This window comes from Gadus macrocephalus, chromosome 9, assembly GCF_031168955.1.
Source record: "Gadus macrocephalus chromosome 9, ASM3116895v1".
Classification (NCBI taxonomy): Eukaryota; Metazoa; Chordata; class Actinopteri; order Gadiformes; family Gadidae; genus Gadus; species Gadus macrocephalus.
The window spans coordinates 18,762,013-18,782,072 of NC_082390.1; the positions used below are offsets into that span (position 1 = coordinate 18,762,013).

The 20,060-nt window shown below is 47.3% G+C and overlaps 1 protein-coding gene and 1 long non-coding RNA gene across 3 annotated transcripts; one reads left to right on the plus strand and one right to left on the minus strand.

The window, feature by feature from the left end:
- Positions 1-1,317: 1,317 nt before the first annotated feature.
- Positions 1,318-6,514, minus strand: LOC132465189 (circadian-associated transcriptional repressor). 2 transcript variants are annotated; one of them, XM_060062000.1, is made up of 5 exons: positions 6,191-6,514; positions 5,555-5,630; positions 4,603-4,681; positions 3,499-3,625; positions 1,318-2,267 (listed from the first exon to the last, which is right to left on the minus strand). In XM_060062000.1, the coding sequence occupies exons 1-5, from the start codon at positions 6,512-6,514 to the stop codon at positions 1,791-1,793; spliced, it is 1,083 nt and encodes a 360-aa protein (XP_059917983.1). In that variant the 3' UTR covers positions 1,318-1,790. The 2 variants fall into 2 exon arrangements, with proteins under 2 accessions (XP_059917983.1, XP_059917982.1); XM_060061999.1 differs by having other exon boundaries at positions 4,603-4,744.
- A 40-nt stretch (positions 6,515-6,554) lies between these two features.
- On the plus strand, positions 6,555-13,379 carry LOC132465236 (uncharacterized). Its single transcript, XR_009527479.1, has 2 exons — positions 6,555-7,675; positions 12,205-13,379. It is a non-coding gene; the product is annotated as an uncharacterized LOC132465236 (long non-coding RNA).
- The last annotated feature ends 6,681 nt before the right edge of the window (positions 13,380-20,060 follow it).

The following is a 20,060-nucleotide window of genomic DNA, read 5'->3' on the forward strand; positions in this document are numbered from 1 at the left end:
AGAGAGAGGAGAGAGAGAGAGAGAGAGAGAGAGGAGAGAGAGAGAGAGAGAGAGAGAGAGAGAGAGAGAGGAGAGAGAGAGAGAGAGAGTGAGAGAGAGAGAGAGAGAGAGAGAGAGAGAGAGAGAGAGAGAGAGAGAGAGAGAGAGAGAGAGAGAGAGAGAGAGAGAGAGAGAGAGAGAGAGAGAGAGAGAGAGAGAGAGAGAGAGAGAGAGAGAGAGAGAGAGAGAGAGAGAGAGAGAGAGCTGTAGTTCACATTCTTAACAATGGCACCAGTGAGGTCAAACGAGTATCCCCACGGAGAGAGCGAAAGAAGAGAGAGAGAGAGAGAGCATCTGCCGTTGGAACGAGCTGAAGAAACGCGCCATCTAGACCTCACCCCCTCAACGGCCTGGATGGTCACTGCAGATCTAGCAAGGGGGGGCGGTGCGTGGGGGGGTCTGGTCCAGTAGAATGTAGTGTTTACAGTCCCCACAAACATGGATGTGGTTCCCCGTTGAGGTAGAACAGTTGTACAAGAACAACTTTGATTCTAAAGCTGTGTTCGAAATCGTTCCCTATACACTCGTTCCCTATTCCCTATATAGTGTACATGATATAGTGCACTATATAGGGAATAGGGAACGAGAATTCGGACACTACGCTGAACATTTCTAAACGTCATTTGCGTCAGTAAATGCGCCGGGTATTTGTGTGACGCAGACAGATGCGCCCACATCATGTAAACAAACCGGGCACTCACGAGGAAAGCTGGAGGTTGTATTGATGTTGAATGTTACATTTCCTTGTTCAAGTTTTTTTTTAACTAATTTTGAATGTTACATTTTCTATGTTAAATCCCCCCAAAAAAAATGACATTTCTATACGAAAGCCGGAGACTCCATCATTAAATGTATTCGTTTTCGCGGTTATTCAGCTTCTTCTTCTCCGGAAAATGACGACCGCATTGCATTGTGGTATACGGGAGTAACATGCAGGGTACATCGTATGTACCCTATTTTAAATCCACTATATAGTGCCCTATATCGTGGACCACTGAGAATTCGAACACCCTACAAAATGGCGTGCACCCTATTTAGTGCACTACATCCATGATAGGGAACGATTTCGAACACAGCTTAAGTATACAAATGTCACATGTCAACAGTCACATGGAGAAAACAAAAAAAACAGGAGTGGAGACATGAGAGTGAGATAGTGAGAGTGATAGAGAGAGGGAGAGAGAGAGTGATAGAGAGGGGGAGAGCGAGAGAGAGAGAGAGAGACTTGAATTGAGTACAGTTACGTTTCTATAGAACTTCAAGGTTCCCTCTCGTTACTTTTTAACCAGATTCCCTTTTTACGAGCATGGTGGCAGACATTTTGAAGGGATATTATTGCATCTACGAGCTCAGAAATACAACAATTCTACAATTGCTGACAAAGCAAAGCTGTGGATCTCAGTCATTACATTTTCATCCTCCTCCCACACACACACACACACACACACACACACACACACACACACACACACACACACACACTTCTGACAGTGCAAACAAAATAAAAAAAGAGTTCACCCAACGGATCTAAACTGAAGCGGCGTCGGCTGAGGGAGGGCGCGTTCCCGTGTAGAGGACACAGTTCACTCAACACGCTGCTCATGCTCTTCAAACACGGTCCACGGTGTGCTCTGTGAACCCTCTCTCTTCTCTTGAAGGCTGGAATGGACTAAGTGAGCTGTCTGGCTCCCAGTAGGGCATGCAAGGCTAGGCAAGGCTAGGCTAGGCGTACCCGCCTCCCTGGGCTAGGCCTAACTGTCGCCCACGACGCGCCCCGACGCCTTGTGGCCGATGATGCTCTCGGTGGACTTGAGGAGCCTCTCCAGACAGGGCGCGTTGATCTTTTTGCCCAGCGGGGGCGGTTTCAGGGGAGCGGCAGCGTCTGTTTTCGCGTAGCGGTCCGTGCTGGAGGACACCGCGCTGTCCTGCGTTAGCGCTTTGTCTCTGGGGGCCGGAGGCTGGGGCCCGGGGCCATCCAGGGCCCGGGGCGGAGGCGCCTGCTGCGGAGGGGGTGGGGGCGGCGGCGGCGGTGGGGGCTGTCCCGCGCTGGGCGAGCAGATGGGGGAGGCGTGGAGCCACGTCGGTCTGCTGCCGGCCGACTTGGCCCCCGGCGGTCTGTGGTCCGGGACGCGCGGGACCGTGGGGCTGTGTGCCGCGGGAACGCCAGGAGCGCCGGCACTGGCGAGGGACGGGGCGCTGGTCAGGTCCGTGCTCACCGGGGAGGAGGGCTACAGGGAGAACAGAAACGTGTGCTTAACGCCCGACACCAAAACAACAACAACAACATGGTTTGTTTACCGACGGTTCGGTTGACTCAGGACAGAAGGCTACTAGGGGTGGGGACAACACAGGGTGTTGAAGCGATCTCTAGGGTGTGTCTGGATTACAGAGGGGAGGGAACCCTTACTGATTTAAGGCAGGGGAATCAAACGCTCAACAGATCTTTCATTTCTCTGCACCCATTCTGGCTCACCTCTTTTCTCTGCTGTTTTTGTTCTCAGTGACCATGAATACTGTAATCCTATGAGATGTCTATATATAAGTCTGTATTGAATATTGTCCCTAACTGTTAAATTCAATTGAATTGGGTGTGGTTATCCCACCGATCAGACCGAAGCAACAGCACCAGAACAGTACTGAATAACTGGATAGACAGCAGAATCTTCACGGCAAGGTGCGTACTACTCATACCAGTATGAGTAGTGCATGAGTAGTGCATGAGTAGTATAAACCGTCTAGCCTACTGTCCATTTGTGAGGTCTGTGATGAATATTTGTATAAAAGCTTCCGAATCTATTGGCAGCTCTCTAATGAACGGTGCAGTTATTTTTCACTGAAAAAAAGTTGAAAGCACTGTTTCAAGCCCTTGTGTTGCATGTTTAGATAGAATGACTTTTTGCTCTGCTAAGTAAGTAGTAAAGCAGCAGCCTAAGCTATTTAAAATTACAAGGAAGGACAAGTTTGTGATGGATGATTGTCAACATTTGAATCCAGATAGGCAAGTCAGACCCGATAATTTAAATCCGGTTTGAAAAATATCTTTGCCCTCCCCTGCTCTACTGAGAGTCTTGAGAACCCCACCCCACACGACAATCAGTGCACCCCACCTCTCGATCAAAAATCCCCTGAAGTAATAAAAGTGGTCAATTTCTTATCAAAAAAATGATTTAGTCAATGAACTATTTATGAAATTAATCATTGCTAATAATTGCTTATTTATTTCAGGATTTTATTCATAGCAATAATTCATTCAATACATAGCCAGGTTTATTTAATTCTTTAGTGTTCAGTTAAATGTATAGTATTACGTTGCAGTCCTCCCCTCCCAATCTCGTTCTTCGTCGTTATGTGATTAAAGCACAAGACTGATTTGATGGATTTTAGTTTATTTAAGAACGATACAGATCCTGTGATCCTTTACCTGCTTACTCATATAACTGTACATGTTGAATATGTTACCTTGAGTTTCTTAGGGGGAGCTTCATGCTCCGTCTGAGTGCCTGTTGGTTGGTCTTGGGGTTTTACATCGGGAAACCAACTCTTTAGCATGTCCTCCATTTTGAGAATGATGTTGACGTACTTCTCACTGAAAAACACACAAAAAAAGGGTTCAACAGTTAGCATGTATATATAAATACACACACACACACACACATACAAATGTGCACATGTATACATACTGGGCCTCCACAACCCTCCCTACCTCTAAACATAATCTCATAAAGCGACAGAAGACACAAACGACTCAGCAACAAAAAAGCACCAGAAGTGACCCAGCATCCTTAAGAGGTGGGCAGACCGGGACCCCCCCTCCTTCCAAACCAGATGGTTGATGGGGATTATGCACGTCATGTGATCAGGACCTCCCTCTGCCTTTTCTTTCAATGTAAAAAGGCACCATAGAGGGCATTTCAGTCCCGAATGCTCTGCATTTTAACGATGACTATAAAAAACTTAAATTGAATTGGGTAATTGAACATGGCCGGGACCAGGCTGCGTCTCTGAAGGGGTAAGCTCATTACCCGGACTGGCCAAGGGACAGCTAATTAATGAAGTACAAGTGAGCTGCTGCAAGTGTTAAGGTTGATGGTATTATCTTTAACAAGCATAGAGTGAGTAAGTGGACTGGGCAGTACGTAGGGTAAGGGGGGGTGGTGGCCTGGCCCTCCGCACCACGCTGTGAGCCATGTGTCTGGGATAAACGTCCAACCCATGCAGACTGCGCACACTGCACCATGTATAGCAGCTGTAACAGAGCATGTAGACTGCACCATGCATAGCAGCTGTAACAAAGCATATACCCCATACAGAGCGCACTGTCTAGCAGTTATAACAGAGCTTTGACCTGAACATCACCCTGGACCACTCTAAGGGATGACTTTGAAGAATACAGTTTTGCAACTATAAATTCAATCTGCATTTTTTTTAATAAATGCACCAATAAAGTGTGTATCTACCTCAGTCCATATTATAGTATTTAATAGTATAGAAAAACAGTGAACTTTTACAAACAAATTCCCTAATGACGGTGGAGGGGCGATAAAGTGCGATTAAGAGACATACCCCATGCAGGGATTCTGCAACACCCCCATGATCCTCTGGATCCTGTCAATGGCAACGCTCTCCTGGAAACTGCTGAGTCCTGTACACAGAGGAAGCGGGGAGGTCCGTCGTGAGTCACGTTGTCTCTGCAGAGGGGCTGAAGCTGCGCAGCAGATGGGCTGTTTGGTGAATGTGCATGCAGTGAGGGAGGAGATGGTCTGTCTCTATGGGCAGGAAGTGTGGGGGTCAATCAAGGCCTTTGGTTTGACGGGTTTCCCAACCCCAGTACTTACAGGGCCTAGCATGAATGCAGCGTGGCGAGCCCTAACCAGCCATGTGAATCGCTCTACACTGGTCTGGCTGCAGCTTCCCGGCTCAGATAAAATTAGAGCTTCATAAATGATTGATGTTAGGATTAATGTGACACGGGTTCCTCTGCCAATTTGTGTGAAATAACTGAATAATTAAAAAAAGGTGCTGAATTTAATTTGGAAACGTTGTGACCTGTTGTGAAATATAAAACTCCTACACTGCCAGAAATGGTCTATGGTCTCTCTCTTTATAAAACCAACCAAGAGTTCACACAAGGCAAATAGTTGTGGTTACGTGACATTCTTTGTGCAAACAATACAGTACATGTTTTAGACATCACTCTCTCAAATTCTCAAGCTATTCCTCCAAGAATTGTGCACCACATACCAGTCTTTTGTTTTTGTTTTGGAGAGAGAAAGAGAAAGAGGAAGAGAGGGGGATAGTAAGAAAGAGAGAGAGTAAGAACGAGAGACCGAAAGAAAGAAAGAAAGTAAGAAAGACAAGGCTAGAGTGAGAGGAAAACGAGAGAGAAGGAGAGTAGAAAGCTGCTTGGGAGATCTGGTTTCAATCCAAAAATGGCGGCATCTCAATCCTACACCAGACCCGATGTGAAAGGGCATATGAGGAGAACAGGAAGAAAAAAATGCAACCGCCGACTTACGTTCTCTGTATCTCCCCGAGCGAAGGCCATTCAGGATGGACGATAACGGATGAATGTAGCATTGTAATGCCATACACTGCGAAAAAAAGAAAGAATTTATTGTAACAGAGCACATATGCAGTAAAAACCTGTTCCTTCTTTGTAGTTAATGTTCCGTTTCTGTTTCTCTTTCCCAATCAGGCAGCTTGCATAACACGCTTCAGGTCACCCATAAAGTCACGTGGGAGGGCTGTGTTCTTTCCTGGAATATCCCTACATGTGCAACAGCTAGAAGCAGGGAGAGGCTGGGGTGCTTAGGTGGTCCTGCCACAGCTGTTCCCGGCGCTGTTGTGGAGCTTGCATTTACATTTACATTTAGGGGATTTGGCTGACGCTTTTCCAAAGCCACTTACAACAATTCATTCACACATTCACACACCGACAGCGGAGTCTACCCCTCAGGGCAACGGCCAGCTCGTCGGGAGCAGTTAGGGTGTGGCGCGTCTTGCTCCGGGGCACCTCGACAATAGGAGGAGCCCGGGGATCGAACCGGCAACCTTCCGGTCACCAGTCGACTCGCTCTACCTCCTGATCTACTGCCGCCCTGGTGCTCCAGTGGAAAACAGAACGAGCGCTCAGGCGCTGCCTGGGGCTCACCTTCCTGGTGAAGACCTGCTCCCGGCCCTCCTGGATGGAGAGGGGCTGCGGTGGCAGGCCCTCCACTAGGCCGTGGGGCCTCTTCAGCGGGTTCCTGGCGATCCTCGCCTCTCCCCCCGCTGTGGTCTGACCCGGTCTCCTGGCGGCGTCGCCGCTGCCGTCGCCGACCGCGCTCCAGACCCTCTTCACCGCGTCGGCCCGCCTGCCCGGGTGGAGCGCCTCCACCAGGGGCCTCCGCGGCGCGACGTCCGGCTCATTGTCCTCGTCCTCCTCGTTGTCGGTCGCCAGCCAATCGATGGAGCTCTCCGAGTCGGTAGCAGACATCCTCGGGAGGGAGCCGCTAAGCAGCACTGACCATCACTGACCTGCCGGGCCGGACAACAGACCGTTAGCCACCGCACTGACATCCCGTAACCACTCCACACACACCCTGCAGTAGCAGCTCTGCGCTGTGTCGACGAGGTACCGGGTCTGCTGGCAGAGGGCGAACCCCCCCCCCCCCCCCGCGAAACAGTCGGGTTGTGAGAAGCAGTCTTTACCGCGGGACCCCTGCTCTTATAGAACACTGAGCACCATCTGGACCGCGTGCTGGGGGAGCAGGTGGTGCCAGAGAAACCCAATTGTTGGGATAACCAATGACCTGCAGGCCTCCCAACCACAACAGAGGAGGGCCGGGGAGCCGGTGAGCACACACTGTGGGCCCCGTCGTCGAAGGCAAACACTCGGGACGCCCCTCCACACACACACGACGACAGCAATCCTCTGGGGTTGCCCCTGGTAACACGCTCCACAACACAACCTCAAGAATTCTGCTGCGCTACCTGGGTGAGGAACGCCGGACCGTCCTAACGTGTCGTCTGCAGGCGAAAATGCTACGGCGGTGAGGGGAAAGGGGCGTGTTTAGGTCTGCCTGCCATTCAGAACGGAATGGACCGTCCGACATTACGGCGTGCGCGTGTGCGTGTGCTGGGTCGGCTGCCTCCTTGTCCCGCCTCGTTTTAAATATGCCAGGGAGTCGTACCGTCATCTCCACTGACCTGTCGCCGCATGCTAAGGACAACGATCCAAGGAATCATTCAGAGGATTTTTTTTTCCTACAGTGGATCCCATGAATTGTTCTAAAATTAAATTAAGATAATGATTAATCATTGGCTCCAGATTGAATAGCTCTTGATTATGAAATCACACATTCGGTTAAGAAATTATTAGTAGCCCTACCCATTTCTTGGGTACACGTGTTTGCAGTGCAAAGAAGGAGTCTGTTTATAGTAGTAATAGAAGACGATGGAACCACGCGCTGTTCTTTGTCTACGAAATGCCGGCGTGGCTTAACATCACACAGGGAAGGGCATTGGATCGCAGGTTTTGACCTTAAAACAACAACATTACACATGGCCTGGTGTGTGTCCCTGTTGTGTTTGTGGATTATAACAGAGACATGCATTTAATAGGCTATTGAAGGGGTTTTAACTTAGCCTTCCAAAGGTAGGTCTAAATAATGTTTTACATTTTGTGAATCATTTCACCTTTTAAAGATGAACGCAAATCTTAATTCTGAGTGTTTAAAGGGAATTGTAAGCATATAAAGAAGATGAAACGACACACACACAAGCACACTACTAATATGATTTCAATATTGAATATTGTATAATTTAGAAGGTTAAACGCCCCGTATATTCTGATGTGATGAAGTAATATCAGAGGACATTTCAGATTCCAATCACACGACTGCTTTACAAATGAAAGTGTAGCCTGTACGTTCCTTAATTCTAGGAACGTGGTCTTCCCCTCAGAGATGAAGTAACGTCTCTGCTAGTCTTCTGGATCATAGTATTTATCGTTACGTTATCCAGCATAACGTCTGTGAACGGGGCAAACTATCCCATATCCCAGAAGCAGTTTCTAGTCCAAATGAAGATGGTTAATTGAAAACATCAACTTATTCGTTTTAGAATCACTAACACGTTGATTTTTTATTTTTTTATTTTTTACCAAAGGTTAGAGTAGCCTACATTGAAACATCACTCCATTACAATGTCCATATTCAGAAGTTGTGCTGCTTATCCACTCAATCCAACCCCATCTCTACAACTCAAAAGCCAACATAAAGGTGACATCCTCAACATGTAAAACAGACAGTGTGGACATCATGTACTGTCTAATAAACGGATGTACAGTTTGATGGCATGCCATCAAATCCGGCTTCCTGCTTCTAAACCGCACCTTACATCAAATCAATACAAATGGATTTCTCCAGAACACGAGCATTCATTCACATAAACACTGTTGCAACCTGCACTTAAGACAAACGCCACGCGCCAGATATGTAACATTAGGTCCAGGTACACACCTTAGCAGGATGGAGCAGAGAGCAGCCTCTTTGTTCAGCGCTGTATCCAGGGCGCCTGCACGGGGAGCAGCTGATGTGCGCTACGTGCGCGAGAGAAGCAGCACTGCGATTGAGGCGGCGCGTGTTGCTTCTCCCAGAGCAACGTGTCTGGGGGGTGGGCGGGCGCAGAGGCGACGGCGCTTCCCATTAGCTCTCCGGGCCGCGGTCCGACCAATAGAGCATGCGTTTCAAACTCGCGTCGGACGATAGGAGAGATATTCTTACGTATTTAAATGGCATGGAAATGACACAAACACGTGGACACGCGGATCGGTTTCTTTCCGACGGATGGATTTAGGACAGTTTTCGGTCAGTGTGAAGGCATTTTCTTTGTTCAGTCATCCGGATTATGGCGTGTTGTCTGCGTAATTCAAAAATCATTATTTTTTGTAAAGACGCAGTTATGGAGGATAGTGAGCCCATTAAAACAGTAAAACACAGTCTGAGTTTATAAAATGTACATGTCCTAAATGTCATGTTTCATGTGTTACGTTATAAATGGTGTACGCACACACACGCACACACACACGCACGCTATTCATTCAATATAAAGGAGGATCACAAATACACGTTGCTTTTTAGAAACGGTTTAAGGCAAAGTTCCGATAAGAAACGCCTAATATCACAGGGTGGATCAAATTATAGCATCACCAAACAGAAACACGCCATTACTCTCGGTCGGTTTAAGTCTGTATTGTAAAGGTATGACGCATGGGTCCGCAGCGCCTGGCAGCACGAGAGGTCGTGAGGCGCGAGAGACCCAGACGATACCGAGAGCCAGCAGTGAGTCACGAACCCTGTTCGCGGTGAACGGGATCACGTGCGTTTAGGAGACACCCACTCAAAAAACGTCAGCCTCTCCTCCCCTCCCTCCCTCCCTCCCTCCTCCCCTCCGTGAACAATTACAATTAAAAACAGAGCCATGTTTTTAAAACAGAAAACATGAAAACATGAAAACATGCTGCTGCTCAGGTCGTCAACATAACCTTTTATCCCCGCCTCCATCAGGTCTACTCTTATTGGATTTGTCTAAAAAAAAACAGGGTTTGACGTGAAAAGGGGTGACGAGCAGTTTAACAACGGGTTGCAATGCAAATATTTCTGGCTCTAAAGTTTAAACTCAGAGAGGCTTATTTTGAAGCGTCCTAAATTTCCGCCGTAACGACTACTTGTCAGTCATTCAACATATTGATGACGTAATGGCATGGTCGTTCTTCAATCGAGAGAGCCAACCGGGCCACCCCGAAACAAACTTGTTGAGCCTCTTCCATGAAGTCAACTGAGATGAGAGACCCAAGCAACACCCCTCCCAGAGCCACATCCTCTGTGAGTCCAGCTGACGACTCTCTGCACATCCTACTACAGCCTGGACTTCCTCATTCTCCTGTCTTATGTAGGCCTACTACAGCAGTAACCGTCACCATGGATGAGTAAATCACATCAAGGCCTGAGAAGGTTTCATTACGTTTAGTTCTATCAAGGACATACTTGCACAGCACCAACGATATTGGACAAAGCGCTTCATTATTTAACTGGGAAATAATTATAATTTTTAAAAGATATCAATAAAATATAGGCTATAATACATTCTGGTTTAATGCTGGGCTCATGCTGAGGAGGAATGCTGCGGTTTCTGTGCTGTACATCTTATGTGATTAACCCAGTTAAGATTTACCCTCCATTCTGTTCAACTGTTTTTTTATTAAAGCGTTTGAGTTGTCCCCACGGGACCGAGAGAGACTATCTTCTTCACCCTACACACATGCCACATGTCGAGTTCATTGAATTAATGCATTGTGAAATCTGGGCCGACAGCAGAGTCATGAGCACCAAACTGAACTACAGTCAGACGGGCCGACTGACTCAGAGCAGCCATAACAGGAATCCAACTCATTCCTTGGTGATCTGTAGAAAGGCCTTGTAAGAGATCAACAAATGGCCATTTGAACATTGGATGGGCTGAATCCACTGTTTGTATTCACTCAATTAGGAGAGATCAGCTCGTGTTGATGTGGGAGGAGATCATATCAACACAGCAACCTTAAATGACCCACTGGCTCCCAGCCTGCACAAGGTTACACGCAGACATAGATACCACACCCTCATAGAGCAGGTGTGCTACAATGCACTTCTCTATGAGCATGAAATTAGTGTATGGTTGTGTATGTGTGTATGGTTGTGTTTGTCCGTGTGTGTGTGTGTTTGTGCGTGTGTGTGTGTGCCTGTGATTCTGTCGAGTTTGTACTAGATTTGCCAATGTCAATTTAATCTGTTATGGAAGGTACTGGAAGGCACGTAAGAACAGCCAGTGTCTGTCACTCCGGAGAATGTAAACATACGGGGATAACCAGAGTGAGTCAGGGCAGCACTGCTCTACACTAACGTCCGGTGGAATGTTGTTGTTGTTTTCTCATCCAGCTTTGAGGACAGATCATTTAAAACCATGCAGAGCTCTTTCCCCCTCTATCGTGACTTCCTGGGGTCGGAGTGAATGAGAGTTCTCCCCAGCCACAGATCCTTATTGGTCATCTCGTTACGTTTGACATGTGAGCCACAACGTGGAGTCCCAGCCCGCGCACGTGTCTCACATGTACAGTTCTCCTCTCGTCCTCTTTTTATATAATATCCAAAGTGCCCTTTAATCTCTTCTAACTGCCCCAGCCAATTCTTACATAAGAGGACAAGACTTCAGCAAGTTTGAACAGGGTCAATATCTTTCACCTCCTTTTACTCTGAGCGTCATCGCCTTCCCAGACCTCCAAATATGGCATCATCCTGTTACTGTAAATGCCGCTTCATTTGAGCTAAGCCCTGCCCCCGCACATTGTGAAAAAAAAAAGTGACTGCATTAAGATTTGGCACACACACACACGCACACACACACACACACACACACACACAAAAGGAGGGAAGAAAAAGTGCCTGTTGTGTGTGGCAAAGTTGAACCAATGGCAAGCAGGAGCTGCCGTGATGATGCAGAGGGGAAGTGGTGTGCAGGCCTGATTCCTAGAAGCATGTGCTGTGACTTTAAGGGGGTGGGTGCTTTAGCACGTTCTAGGAAGACACGCCCTCTCTCCCTCCAGAGCTCCTTCCTACTCCTGACTCCGCTCGCTCACATGCTGCCCACTCAGAGACGAGCACCCGGTCCTGTTCCACAGACAGGTCACATGCACCCTGTCCTGTTCCACAGACAGGTCACATGCACTGGGCTGTGTTCCACAGACAGGTCACATGCACCCTGTCCTGTTCCACAGACAGGTCACATGCACTGGGCTTTGTCTGTGTGTGTGTGCATCTATGTGTGGGCATGTGTTTATGTGTTTGTAAACACACACACATCCATGCACACACACACACACACACACACACACACACACACACACACACACACACACACACATACACAAGCATACGTATGCTCATGTGTGTGTGTGCGCACATGTGTATGTGTGTGCACGTATGTGTGCCAAATGTGTGCCAAATGTGTGTGTGTGTGTGTGTATGTATTAATGTGTGTGTGAACGATTCAGGTATGTGCGCACGTGTGCATTTGCATATGCCCGGGCTGTGCATGTGAATGAATGTGTCTGAGACATGTTCTTAGCATGTCCATGTGTGTTTGTAGGGCAGCCCCCGGCGCTGGTGGGATGCCTCCACACATCCGCGGGGCAGAGTCATGTGACCAGTACATTAGCTGGCTTATGTAAGCGCTCCGGCGGCAGGCTTCAGGCGCAGAGTGGAAGGGCTGCGTGGTGCACCGGATCAGGAGCCCAGCAGCACCAGCAGGGCCTCCACACCGGACCTCTGGATCGGTCCTCTGCTGGAAGGAGACCTTCACTGAGTTGGACACTTTTTGGACGTCACCAGGGAACGTTGGAACAGAGCGAACAAAACTGGATCAGAATATCCACGCCCGGAACAAGAATAAATCATGTAACTCACAAACAGACAAATTAACTAAATAAATAGATCAAAGAAATAAATGAATTCATGAATACATCCATATATTTGTTCTTCAGAGACGGGATCCTTTTTTGATGTATTCCGTTTGCAACACATTCATTAAGATAGTCACTCCCCTCTGGGTATCACAAACTGGCCTGTGGGACTGTACCCAGTCCCTTACCAACTTCATTTCGAATAAATCAAATTGAATAAAAAACCAAGTTGTCAACAAGCCATCCGCCAAATCAATGTCCAACAGGGTCCGCGCCGCCCACGCTCCCTCTGCCACTGCTGTTATGGAAGGACCATGTGGGAGTTTTCAGAGGCAGCTCCTCTGTGGAAGTGATGTAACACGGCCAGATCACTCTCTCTCCGTCGGGTCGGAGCAACACTTGGCGACTCGCGGCCGGCTGGAATGTCGCAAGAATGCATTCCGATGTCACCCGGTGATTTATAACACTAATCAAGACCGGGCGCAGCAAAGTTTTCCTCGTGTTTATGTTTTGTAATGAAGCATACTGCAAATCAGTACTGTTGCATCGAATATATGAGTTTATTCACTCTTATTGCTCGTTGTCTCATCATCCGCAATATATAGGCCTATGTAGGGCCTAGAAGATATACTGGGCTGAGAAGAAATACAAGCAGCATGACCTGATTAAGTCATGCTAATTATTATACATTACGCAATATGCTGTAGTAGGCTACCAAGAGAACCAAGAGATCATTGTGATGGCTATACTTCCACGTGTGTGTGTGTGTGTGTGTGTGTGTGTGTGTGTGTGTGTGTGTGTGTGTGTGTGTGTGTGTGTGTGTGTGTGTGTGTGTGTGTGTGTGTGTGAATGTGTGTGTGTGAGTGTGTGTGTGTGTGTGTGTGCGTGTGCGTGTGTGTGTGTGTTTGTGTTTGTGCGTGTGTGTGTGTGTGTGTGTGTTTGTGTGTGTGTGTTTGTGTGTGGGCGCGCGCGGCGCGTGCACATCCTAACTCATGTCTGGAGACGCTGGTACCCTGCCATCATCTCCTCTGGGTTCTGAAACGAAGGCGAGGGCGGAGAAAGAGGGGCGGGGGGCTGGCTGACGATCCACTGTCAGCTCCACTCTGAAAGTGAGAGAGAAAAGTTGTCACTGCTGCGTGTGATGAACTGTCTCGGGTTATATATCGCGCACGTGGACCTAGCGTGCGCCAGATTAGGGGCTCACTTCTAACACATGCGCGCCCCCTCGGAAACGTGCGCATGTGCACACTGACGCTCGGCAGCTCATCCTCCGGTACGGAGAGAACGGGCTCGTGCGCGCGGAGAGCTCTCTCACATTGTCACGTTCCGCTATGTGCTCGACAAGGTGCAAGACCCCTGTGAGGGAGACGTCCTTGATATCTCAAGAAGCAGTTTATTCTCCAGTGAAGGGATCATAGAGGAACAAAAGCAGTGAAGCAGAGAAAGGGCGAGAGAGTAAAAGAGAGAGAAGGTGCACATGATATTATAGAGCGTTATAACTTGTTTGTCATTAATTACTTCGAGCACGATTACATTTTTCTCATAAATATGCCTAGCATATAGATGATATAGAATGGGATTTGAATTCCACGCATAGCGTGCATATCTATATAAGCATTCTGTAAGATCCTCACAGCATGGGTGCTGCTAGACTCTCAGCAGGGTGCTAAACAACAGGTGAAGCAAGGTTATGTACGGGGAAAGGGCGGGTCCAAGTGCGTGTGTGTGTGTGGTATGTTTGTGTGTGTGTGTGTGTGTGTGTGTGTGTGTGTGTGTGTGTGTGTGGTATGTTTGTGTGTGTGTGTGTGTGTGTGTGTGTGTGTGTGTGTGTGGTGTGTGTGTGCTGGCGGGGTCCATGTGAGGGGAACGCGAGGGGCCTCGGGGACAGGAGGGTGTGTGCTGCCTGCTGGCTGTCCGCACGCCCCCCTGGTAGAGCGAGCACCACCTATTCTAGGATACACGTGACCCTTTTTTTCTACTCTACCACCCCCAACACATTCTCTCTCTCCCTCTCTCTCTCTCTCTCTCCCTCTCTCCCTCTCTCTCTCCCTCTCGCCCTCTCTGCCTCTCTCTATCAGCCATCTCTCTCTCTCGCAGCTCTCTCTCTATCTCTCTTTATCATTCTCTCTCTCTCTCATCAGCTCTCTCTCAGATCTCTCACTCTCTTTCTCTGCCCCAATGTCACATACTCCCAGCTAACCCCCCCCCCCCCCCCCCACCCCCCTATTTAAAACATATTTTGTCACTTCCCACTTCTATCCAACTCTTGCTCTGATTTCTCTCTCTCTCTCTCTTTCTCTCTCTCTCTCTCTCTCTCTCTCTCTCTCTCTCTCTCTCTCTCTCTCTCTCTCTCTCTCTCTTTCTCTCTCTCTCTCTCTCTCTCTCTCTCTCTCTCTCTCTCTCTCTCTCTCTCTCTCTCTCTCGCTCTCTTCCTCCCAGGATAATATATTCCTCGATCCTCACAGCATCAACACTTCACCGTTCACTTCAGCAGTGGGCCCGTACCAAGGTACCTGATAAGTTATGGCACGGATTACGTCTGTATCTTAGAACACCTATCATGTCTGCAGCCCAGAACACCCGAATCTTCATCTCTTGTCCCCTACGTAGACAAGCTATTTTGTCCTTTCCACATCACAGTAGATACCAAACAATAGAATACAATGCACTCACATGCACTAATTTATTGATAATCGTGAGCCAACATGCACTTACAAAGGGAGATAATGACGATTGAAAACCCATTGGCACATTGACAGGAACATCTTTTAGGAACATTTCAAGTGAAACATAGGTAAAGCTCTCTCTCTCTCTCTCTCTCTCTCTCTCTCTCTCTCTCTCTCTCTCTCTCTCTCTCTCTCTCTCTCTCTCTCTCTCTCTCTCTCTCTCTCTCTCTCTCTCTCTCTCTCTCCATCTCTCACTCTCTCTCTCTACATGTATCTCTCTCCACTGAGACTAAGTAGGTCAGATCCAGGAAGACGTTGTAGACAGTCTTAAAGATAAGTGAGAATTATCTGGAGGTGTGTGTGTGTGGGCGGGGGGGGACTGGGCACATAAACTTAAGTTAGGTCTAAACTAGGTTGAAAATCTAATTTAAAATGTTATAACTCTGGCCTCCCACATGGGCCATTCCACATGGGCCATTAAGAAATTCACTAAACTGTTAGAATTTCCGACAGCAATATCCTGGTTCAACAGTTGAATGATCTCATAGCTATTTGAGCAGCCACAACAGCTTGGGTTGGCTTGGGCAACCTAAAGACACTAAACATCCCAGATTAATATCTGGCTGGAAATAGTCCTTTTCTTGAGAGCTTTGTTAGCTTTTGAATTTTATATTTCCTACTTGACAAACTCCAGCTCTGCCGTTTAATCTAAGTTTGTAAAACAAACTTCTCGCTATGTTAACCATTATTGGTTATTTTTCGTCTGTCATCATCTCCATTCCTATAAAGCAATGGACAAGACAGAGTTGTTTAAAATAATAATGCTTGAAAGTATTGACATTCTTCAAAAGCCCCAGGTAAATAGCATAGTTGAACGTGCTAAATTGGAATATATTTTACTGACTAAACCATGAAATCGCATATCAAACCCAACGTTTATAAGACCATGTTAAAAGCTAGCTTGTCTAAGAGGGAGAGGGGTATGCTGAAACCAAAGTTTAAAACCAAGTTTAAAACCAAGTTTAAAACCAATCCGCTGCCTGGTTCGTTACCTTGACACTTGGAATAAATGAATACAAGCCATAATAGATTTCCTGTTTGATGTGGGCACTGTCTGCATCAAACACCTCTATGGATTTCATTTCGGAATAAATTGCCTTTGCAAATATATTTCTTTGCCTTTCCTCTTTTTCCGATGACTTTGACACAGGAGGGGAAGAGAGGTGATAGTGGGGCAGAAATAGGTCACTGTTCGTTCTTTTGACAACAGCAAGTGTCAAAAGCAAAGAACAGAATGACTCATCGCTATTCTAACACCTGCTCTGAACTTGACACTGCCTCTGCCGGTCGTAACAAGAGACGGTGAAGTGTGAGGTCTTCAATGGTGCTGGGAATTTATTTTCTGAACAAAACTAAACGGGAAGTTCAGCTAAAATATTGCAGCTGCACCAAATATCATAGATGAACTGAACAGCATCAGTCAGTTAAGAACCTGGACCACAGTGACCTCAAAATGTGCCCGGAACTGAATGAGAGGGTTAAATCAGGTCAAAAAATGAACTATTCATGAGGGAGTGGTATCCTTCAGATGAAAGAAAACTGCATGATCTAACATCCAGTGCATGCTTTTAGCATGTGATCCAAGTGGTAAATGTGTCTCCGCAAAATTAAAATACATTTAAAATAACCGAAATGGCAGTGCCCCACAGTTAAAAACATGTACAGATGTCATTCACACTCCTCATTTATCAGCATTATTTAATAATGTGCATCTCTGTGTTGATAAACATCCAACGATGAAACCATTGTAGAGTACTTCTGTCGATATATTACAGTTGCAAATTAGACGGTTGAAGATGGAATTTGACGTGGGCAGTTCTTCAACGCTTCTTTTGATTTAGCATGATTTTCAGACTGAATGAAAGCCCTTGTTTGGGCAGAATACATACGTCAGAAGTGGTGGTCCATGCTCTCTAAGCTTGTTCTCTGCATACACAAAGTTGTACTCACTGACCATGCCACCAGCCAGACAAAACACAGCTGTTGAAATGCGTCCTATTATTACACCAAGTAACACCTTCCATGGTTTCAGCACCGTTTCCTCTTTATTTGAACATATGTTCTTCAACTGAGAAATATGTTCCTCATCAGGCTAATACTTGGAACGCTCTTTGATACCGAATCACTCACATTGTGTCCCCAACTCCATTCAAAACCAGCTAAAGCTACGTCAGAGCTCCACTATGTCTTCACAAAGGCAATTGTTCCCAATCCTTTTCAGAGGGTATATAATGTATTTGAACCATTAAGCCATCGTCGTCAATGCAGTAAATTCAGCATGAACCCCAGAAGAAAGCCTGTCAATCATAGCCCCTGCTGCCTTGTGCCCATGCTGTGACTAACTTTGCGTTTCCCGCAAAACTCCTACTCCTTCCTGGCACATGGCGTCTGCTCCTTCATGCTTTAGGCGTGCTAACGTCAGGAGGGGAGGCCATCCCTCTGCAACGCACCCGCAGAGCCCCTACACTTGGATGTGTGAGCAGTGATTGTAAGTAGAGCACACTCTATCTTTCTCCCTCTCTCTCTCTCTCCCTCTCCCTTCCTCCCTACAGGAGCTCTGACACGCCGCTCCAGCGGGCAGCTTGCTACGCCATTCTTAGCTAGCTAGCTATTCACCACCATGAAGAGCAGGGCTGTGTCTGAAACGGAGGCAAATCTGGTTCTCTGCATAACGCACAACTTAGTGCCCGTAGTGTACAACAGACCTCAGCCCTTTTCTCAATCGCAGGCTTGTCAGTACTTGCGAAAAGTCATCAGTCAAGTGCAGTTTGATTTAAAGTCTGCATCTAGCCATGTACTAGATGCATCCTTTAATGTCGGAAGGTGACTTGTGTGGACTTGGGACGGTCAAGTCTCCCAGAATGCATTACGCAACAACCTGCGTCCTCCCGTCCTTAGGAGTTTGTTCACCAAAGTCGAACATGCTATGTCCGAACCTCGGAGAGGCGTTCTTGGTTTTGAGAAGGCCTGTACACTTATTTGCCCACTGTATTCCATGATGCGTAGCGGTTTCAATATTAATCAGATTCATCTGGTGACATGTAACACACCGTTGTCAACAACACATTTCACGCCTTCTATCCTTCTGGAGCATAATCGCAGTGCCCGATGAACCCCTATTCCATTTCTCACTTGTCCCCTCAGTGTTCACTCTAGAGGGCTCAGGAGTGAGTGGAAAAGTGAGCGGTTTCAGGGGCTGAGCGCGTGCGCACCACGCTGACTCTGCGTTGTTGCGTCGTCCCCGTCCCATCGACCCTCCGCGGCGCAGCCGCCTCCTCCCCGTGTCTCTGCTCCAGTTCTCTCCCTGCTCCGGCTGGGGCGGCGCCCGTAGACGCGGTGGTAGACGGAGGCAGAGAGAGCACCACAAATAGATCCCAGCAGCGCGCCCAGGGGAGCCGGGGCCCCACTTCTCCGCGCTCTTGCCTCCTATTTTGCGTGCGCCTCGGGCCAAAACAAGTCTGCCAGGAACCATAGGGAAATTAAGTGTGGAGTTATTAGATCCAGCAGAGAGCAGCCAAGGAGAAACAGAATCGCTTGCATACATGTATGTATTTCACCAAACAGAAAACCGGTGCAGGGTTTGTGGTCAACTGAAATGCCAAAATGGCGCTGCCAAATAACAGCTATTTGTCCGATCAAAGTTCTTGAATAAGTACTCATAAAACATGTGACTGTTCTATAATAAAGTCTATGGAGGATATTATTACGGCTACCATAAAGGTTAAGAAATAATTCGTACTGACATCTCATCTTTAGCTGTGAATATGTGCTTGGTGCTATATGACTTCTGACATTTAGAGTGGATACGGTTAATAATATAATATCTAAAATAAATTCAAATGAATACAATTCTCCTATGGGAAGAAGTATACATATACAGTATACCTACTGTGTGTATATATATATATATAGATAATAATAATAATAATAAATGAAATTTATATAGCGCTTAAGACGCTTAGAGTATATATATATATATATATATATAAAAGTATTTATTTACTGGGTGAAGAATGAACGATAGTTAAAGGGCTCATGTCATGCCACCAGGTGTGGGTGTGATTAGCTGGTACAAGCCTAATGGCACAGGGAAGGAAGGATTTTCATAGTGACATCACAAGAGGGCGTGTCCACCCAGATATATGAAGGATAGATGAGCAACGTCACACCCAGACCTGGTGGCATGACATGAGCCCTTTAAAAACAGAAGAGATGTCAGTGATTATGATGAACCTGTCACCTGTCAAAAGGCTGTGTTCACATAGAGGGCGACATACTCAACACCCTTCCATGGAGTGGGAACGTGGGAGGTGAGAGACTGTCAGTAAGTCAAGACCCCCCTCTTCCTGCTCCCCCCCCCCCCCCCACCCCTTCTGCCTTATTGGGGCGACATCTTGCATTGTCACGTCTTCTATAAGACAAGAGTGGCCATGGCTGCAGTGTCCTTGAGGGCTGTGTGCACACGCAATCATACACACACACACGCACACCCGCAAATGCACACGCATACATGCTCACACTAACACACACGCAAACACACACACACACACACACACACACATACACACACACACGCACGCACAAGCACTTATACACACACACACGGACGGACACATACACGCACGCACACATATCCACACACACACACACACACTCAAAACCACACACATACACACGCATCTGCACGCACGCATGGACGCGCACACTCACACATACACACATGCACACACGCACAAGCACGCACACACACAGACCCACATGCACACACACCTTTTCTGGTACAGCGTATATGGTGCTAATGCACCCTGGGCATGTCA

Coding starts and splice junctions, on each gene's coding strand:
- LOC132465189 (XM_060061999.1), bottom strand. CDS start 6,514: ATGTCTGCTACCGACTCGGAGAGCTCCATCGATTGGCTGGCGACCGAC. Junction 5,631..6,190: donor AGCAGGTCTTCACCAGGAAG/GTGAGCCCCAGG, acceptor TTTTTTTCGCAG/TGTATGGCATTACAATGCTA. Junction 4,745..5,554: donor CTCGGGGAGATACAGAGAAC/GTAAGTCGGCGG, acceptor TCTGCTGCGCAG/CTTCAGCCCCTCTGCAGAGA.